Genomic DNA, 6,276 nt, shown 5'->3' with positions numbered 1-6,276 from the left:
AGGCGATGCTCTTCTTTCCTGGACTCTTGTCTCCAGAAGACATCCAAATTGCATAGAACTGTTATTTACCCAACTGCGGATAATGGAATGTTTTGAAGATTTGTTCAGACCACGAACATTCCAAAAGAAACTCGACATTTAATGACGGTGAGAATAGCTCTTTTTAATCGAAGCACTAGGTAACCTAGCGTTCAAATCACCAGAGCTTGGAAGGACTTTATGCATAGTCTTTGAATTTTGTGGAAGAGAAGGACGTATACCATGTTCTATCGGCTGCAAACCTTGAACACTAGCAGTTTTCGCCGCTTCTTGTACAATTTATCCATCTTCTACAGCGACTTCCTCGTCAACTGCTAAATTTGAGAACCGAGAAGGAGAAACAAGGGTATCCTCCTTTCCTGACGGAGAGGGAACGCGAGACTTTGTGTTATTAGTTGGTGACACTTCCTGCCATGGCACTTCCGAAGAAGCATCAGGAGCCCCTGAGTCCAGTACAGTCCGAGTAGTAGCGTCCACAAACTCGCAACCACTAAGGGAAGCTGTTGACTGACCGCAGAAACCTTAGGGATGTCATGCCCCGCTTGGTTCAACAGAACAACTGATCGCTCCTGCACCGGTTTAGTAGCCAAACAGTGATCCTCAAGATGACCCCACTTTGTACAAAGACAACACTTTGGTGGCAACCATGGGTAAGCATATTCCACTACAGCATCTACTCCACGAGAAGACTTGAAGAAAAAGGATTTTGGCAGTTCTTTTGAAAGATCCACCTCTACAAATACTTTCGCCTCTTCAAAACTCTTGCATAACTCTGTATCCGGATGTAGCATCTTCGGCTCACCGACCGGACTAGAAAGGAAGCTAATCCCTTCCCAAGAAAACATAGAATGGGGGATGTTCTTCAGAGTGACCCACATTGGCAACGTTTTCATTTCAGGTTGAGCGTCTTCAAGAATCGGTGACCATTTGGAGGCGAGCATAGGCATGTTAGCAATGTTCCACATGCCCCTTCGAAGAACCCTAGACCGCACTGAACTGTCCCTGATACGGAACTTAATAACATTGGAACTAACTTCATACGCATCAATTTTAACATTTTTATCCCCAAGAGGCCAGATCTTATTCACAATGACATGAACCTTAGCAATATGAGGAAGAGTAGACGGGAAATGTCCGATCAGCAGATCTTCCCACAGAGGAGATGTGCCTTCCAAAATCGCATCTGGCACATTAACAACTTGATCCCCATCCTCGACCGTGACACTGAAATCATGTTTCTTCAAACTAGAACGATTTTGAACAATTGCAGAATATGAAAGATTTGGAGAGGATGTGGTGTCGCCACTAGAGTTCGATGGAGGCACACCCTCCTCCGGAACTGACATCGACAGAGAAAACGCGGCGGCCAAATCACCCCAACGGCTTGGAGTGAACCCTACGGGAAAAACCCTAAATAGTCTTCAAAATCGCCTTGCCACGTCAGCAGAGAGCTTTATCTAAGTTAATGTCTTTACTTTCCTCTTGGTATTGTTGTTTACATTCTACTCATCCTACACTAGAATAATATTAATTCTAACAACTAAAAGTCTTTTAATCAAGATAATTTATTTTGTCACATTTACATATACTATTTTACTAAATTAGAATTTTCTATATCAAAGTAAAATATAACTTTTACAACTGAATTGTTTTATTAAAGTTGTATCTTATTTGTTTTCCTTTTCGATTTCATTCTAGATGACAGCAATTTGTGAATCAATTTATACATTCTATGTGATACAATCTATACAAGCTGAATTTGTTACTCCCTTTCTCCAATTCTATCGAAATCTTTTGTCGAGCGTCAACTCCATCTTCGCCTTCACATTCACTACCCATTTTTCTCGAGTTCATACTGACGGAGATGAAATAGTAGCTTCAGTTCAGCTAGAGGTTATGCCTTGAGCATGATGAAAAGAAGGATAAAAGATTATTAACTTGTGTGAAATGAATCTTTCACAAAATCGATCCTTGGTTGGCATTGAATGGAATCAACAAAATTTAGCAAATTAAAGGGGGAAAAAAAAAGACAATGCAAATGAAGTGATATTTTCTAGTGTTTATAAAATCGATCATTTTTTCATTCACCAAAACTTACAACACAAAACTACCAGAGTGAAGATTTGGGATCCCAAAACTACCAGAGTGAAGTGATATTTTCTACTTGAATATGCCAAAAGGGATCCCAAATCCAAAACAACATCTTAATTCTAATAACTACATACATGTTTCACACCTTTTTTTAATGTGAAACAAAACCACACAATGATACAACCAGAGATGAGAAACCGATCAGACCTCATGACTGGTTTGAGCAGACGTGGGAGGAGGGATCGCTTTACCACGCCCCATTGTGAACCCCCTCGTCCCATCAGGCATTCTCGGGCCAGGTGGACGTTTTGAGACCTCAACAGGATGATGATTATGATGGGAAGATGATGAAGCTGATGGTGCTGATCCATGTCCTGTAGCAAAAATTACAAAAAAAAGTTGGTTTTGATAATTGAATTTAGCTCTCCTTAGGTAGAAGAAGTGGAAAGAAATGGACTTTCTCTAAGAAAAATACCAAATCCGTTGCCACCTTGATGATTCTGTCGCCTTCCTTGTCCTCCACCTCTGCCTTTGTTTCCATTTTTATCCTTTTGATGATTGCCACCATCCTGTAAACGGTTAAAGGAAAATACATAATTATAGACAGCTTTCTTGGATCCTGTATAATGGCACAGCGTAAAGTTGATCCCAAATCTTGCTTTGCAATAAGTCGTCAAAGGTGAGATCAAATAATAATAATATTAAGATGGAACTCACATCATCAGCAGGATTATCAGAATGATGGTGACGGTGATGCTGATGTTCACGCGTCTTTTTGTTCTTCTCTTCACCAATTTGATCATGAACTCGACCTGTAGTATCTTTTTCTTTATCAACTTCCCTCCTAGCTGGTCTTCTCTGTGCAAACTTTCCCTATGATGAATAAACCATCGATAAATAAAAGTTCAAATCGATTCCATATGTATTTTTCGGTTAGAAGAGGCTTCAGAGATAACTTACTGCTTGTTCAAGTAGCTTAACTCGCAGCCCATTTCTCCAGTCTTGCTCATTATTCAATGTAGCTGCCTGCACCCAATAATAAAAGTTGCTGACCACACCCATTCCTTAGAAAACAGATATATATTGGGCCTAAGATTTTCTTTTTGACACTCACCGCATTTTCAGCTGCCTCAACCGTTTCATATTCCACAAAGGCATGTAACTATAGCCAAAAGAAGAAGAAGCTAATTACTTTTGCATAAACATAAAAACATGTGCTTGTGATTCCAAATAAGAAAGTTCTCCACAAACTTTCTTACCCTGGTTCTGATAAATTTTTCCTTCTTACAACCCTTCTCTGATTCTTCAGCAGCATTTGGATCACATATGGATACACTTTTTATGCTGCAATTGCAGAAAAATGTTGATTAGTATGTAGGATAGATATAACAGGAGTAACTAGGTAGAAAGATAGATAAAGCCATGGCATACCTTCCAACTTTACCAAATATCTCCCGAATATTCTCATCTGAATGATCCTCAGGCAAATTTTCTACCAAAACAGTGAAAATCTATGGAACACAAATCAGTAACGAATACACCACAAAGGAAGAAAAAACGCAATACAGTATTCAGACTGAAAAACAAGAGTCATGTTTGAGGCAATTAGTACCTTTGGATCCCTGATCTCAGGAAGAGGACTCAGCCGCTTCACCTTCTTGCCATCAGAGCTAACAACCTGCGGATTGACCAAACAGATACTCAACCTCTGTATTTGAATTTTCTTTTCTAACGCAATACGATTAATCTAATAAGTTCCAATCATATTACATGTCAGTTGACAGTTGCAACTACTACAAAAAAGCTTACAAGAAATGATGACTCCTTTAAGGCTGATACTATCACAGCATGGTCTCGAGTAAGCTTCTTCATTTTATGGAACGTAGCAATGGTAGCAATAGGAACTGCACAATGAAAAGAAAGCCATTGGAATTGTAACAATGGTAACAATTCCTTTTTTTTTTTTTGGTCAGACTTAACTATTCCTTAATCCAACGGCAATATAATCATGACGCTAACATTAGCATAAAATTACTTTATTCCATTAACAAGTAATAATTTTTCAGCAATTCGAGACTAGCCAACTAAAATACTACTTAACATGGTTCTGAAAGAATAAGTTTTGGTACAGGAAAGCACCCACTATCGTATAACAGGTGCAATTTCTCTATTCAATACGCAATGAACACAGTTTCATACTTTCAATGATAGATGTTTTCAGATACCAGAAAGTCCATTACTACATTAGCAAATCCTCAGAATTTGGTCTCAGAAAATAGAATATAACCAAGAGCCTAGTGCCTATTTCTAAGAAAAATACTACTTTGCATAATTCTGCAAGACAATCTTTAGGTACAGGACAGTCCCAACCCAATTTCGTATATCAGTTGAGATTTCTCTATTCAATACGCAATGGTCACAAAGTTTCACACTTTTCAATGACACATGTTTTCAAGTATCAGAAAGATCATAACTACAATAACAATTCCTCAAAGTTGGCCTTAGAAACTAGCATAAAATCAAGGTTCTAATGCCCAATTCCAAGTGAAATAAAAATAAACTCACCAAAGCCTTTTTTGTTTCTCTTCATAGCATTCAGAAGAAATTTGTCAGTAGGCAAATTCTCATCACTAAAGTAGTATTCAACCTGCAATATGTAAAACACACACTAGATTCAGCAATTAACCTTACAAAAGAACTTACCAATAATAACCCCAGAACCGTAATGTTCTATGGATTTCAAAATTTCTCAATCAAAATTCACTTGCCTGTCTAATGATCTTCTTCTTCAACTCATCGATTGAAACAACAACAGCAACGTCGGTCTCAACCAGATTATCACCTTCGCCGTGATCCTGATCGCGATCCTCGCCGCTATTTCGCTCGTGGTCATAATCATCATCCGACAGAGATAAAAAAGGTATCTCGGAGGGAACAACATCATCGGAAGATCCAGTAACTGGTAACGAATCAACTTCATGTGACGACGATTGCGATTGAGAAACAACCGCGGTGGCGTCTTCTGGTGCCTGGAGTGGAACGGCGGCGGGGATGGAAGGGGTTTCCATGTTTCCGGCGGAGCGAAGAGGAAGAGAAGACATAAGACTCGCCGGAGAAGAGAGAAGAATCGTCACGCTCTCTCCTCTATTGCGTCTTTTTGAGTCTCTTCCTCTTACCTCTCAGCCGACGCGTCTTCTCGCTTCTCCAAATTTTATAATGTTCCAAAGACTTTTTCCTAAACGGTCAAAGGGCTAATTTCGTCATCTCGCTATTAAACGGTGGCGTAGTGGATCGACACTTGGTTCGAGGTAAGTTGATGGGCTTTGATCTAGTAGCCTCTTTAAAAGGCTTTCACTTGCCCGATCTAGTAGCCTTTTTAAAAGGCTTTGTTAGCTATCTGTTACTTTTAATACCTGTTACTCTGTTAGCATATCTAGAAATCAATTTTCGTTTTTCTTATAAAAAAAAAAACATTATGATAGAAAATAAAAGGTTTTTAGATGGCTTTCTTATAACAAAAATAAAAATAAAGTAATATGATATAACAAAAAAGAGTGAAGAGGAATTCTTGAATAAGAACTTATAAGATACTCTTAAAAGCTCCATGAAACACAATGCATGTTTTTCATATATTGATAAATTTTTCTTTTAAAAATTAAAGGTTCTTATGGATGGAGATGCTTAAGTCATTAATCCAAAATTATGAAAAGCAGGAGGACTTATTTTTATATCTTCATATGATATTTGTAAATTCTGAAAAAGTATATTTACTTATAAATATTCTATTCACTTATAAGTTATAACTATTCTACTATTATATTCATGTGATATTTTTATATAACATTCGATATTTTTTACACATTTAGTTTTTTTAGATGATGTAAGATCCATAACCGGCGCTGAGATATATTGAGCCACAAACCCATTTTTGTGTCTGTTTTATATATATTTTGAAGGAAAAAACATGAAAAAAAAATGTAAGTGCTGCGGTTCAAAATCTAAATATAAGATGTCTGTATTACATTACTTTTACCACTAGGATAGACAAAGTTTTGTTGAACAATGGCTGATTATATGACTAGTAAGATCCAATTAGCGCTAAATCCAATAGTAGAAAATTTGTTCAACATAAATTTTTTGATGTAG

The 6,276-nt window shown here is 37.6% G+C and overlaps 2 protein-coding genes across 5 annotated transcripts; both read right to left on the bottom strand.

Moving 5' to 3' along the window:
• Nucleotides 1–338: 338 nt before the first annotated feature.
• On the bottom strand, nucleotides 339–1,492 carry LOC147919820 (uncharacterized). The gene has a single exon (XM_087504566.1). The coding sequence runs from the start codon at nucleotides 1,383–1,385 to the stop codon at nucleotides 354–356; it is 1,032 nt and encodes a 343-aa protein (XP_087360692.1). The 5' UTR covers nucleotides 1,386–1,492; the 3' UTR covers nucleotides 339–353.
• Nucleotides 1,493–1,630: 138 nt separating this feature from the next.
• On the bottom strand, nucleotides 1,631–5,375 carry LOC104773144 (la-related protein 6A). Of its 4 annotated transcripts, none has more exons than XM_087506182.1 (12): nucleotides 4,899–5,375; nucleotides 4,696–4,777; nucleotides 3,940–4,034; nucleotides 3,743–3,808; nucleotides 3,562–3,641; nucleotides 3,390–3,474; nucleotides 3,245–3,292; nucleotides 3,091–3,156; nucleotides 2,848–3,003; nucleotides 2,606–2,699; nucleotides 2,338–2,504; nucleotides 1,631–1,939 (listed from the first exon to the last, which is right to left on the bottom strand). In XM_087506182.1, the coding sequence occupies exons 1-12, from the start codon at nucleotides 5,229–5,231 to the stop codon at nucleotides 1,934–1,936; spliced, it is 1,278 nt and encodes a 425-aa protein (XP_087362308.1). In that variant the 5' UTR covers nucleotides 5,232–5,375; the 3' UTR covers nucleotides 1,631–1,933. The 4 variants fall into 4 exon arrangements, with proteins under 4 accessions (XP_087362308.1, XP_087362307.1, XP_010496012.1 ...); XM_087506181.1 differs by having other exon boundaries at nucleotides 2,621–2,699; nucleotides 4,899–5,371; XM_010497710.3 differs by lacking the exon at nucleotides 1,631–1,939 and having other exon boundaries at nucleotides 2,099–2,504.
• Nucleotides 5,376–6,276: the final 901 nt, after the last annotated feature.

Source organism: Camelina sativa, chromosome 20, assembly GCF_030686135.1.
Source record: "Camelina sativa cultivar CO46 ecotype springtype chromosome 20, ASM3068613v1".
Lineage (NCBI taxonomy): Eukaryota > Viridiplantae > Streptophyta > Magnoliopsida > Brassicales > Brassicaceae > Camelina > Camelina sativa.
This window is presented reverse-complemented; position numbering and strand designations above follow the sequence as displayed.

Excerpts from the sequence above, each read along its gene's own strand:
- LOC104773144 (XM_087506182.1), bottom strand. The coding sequence starts at position 5,231 with ATGTCTTCTCTTCCTCTTCGCTCCGCCGGAAACATGGAAACCCCTTCC. Across the intron at positions 3,809-3,939 it reads TAAAGGAGTCATCATTTCTT|GTTGTTAGCTCTGATGGCAA; the intron begins GTAAGCTTTTTT and ends GTCAATCCGCAG. Across the intron at positions 3,157-3,244 it reads TTGAGGCAGCTGAAAATGCG|GCAGCTACATTGAATAATGA; the intron begins GTGAGTGTCAAA and ends TATTGGGTGCAG.
- LOC147919820 (XM_087504566.1), bottom strand. The coding sequence starts at position 1,385 with ATGTCAGTTCCGGAGGAGGGTGTGCCTCCATCGAACTCTAGTGGCGAC.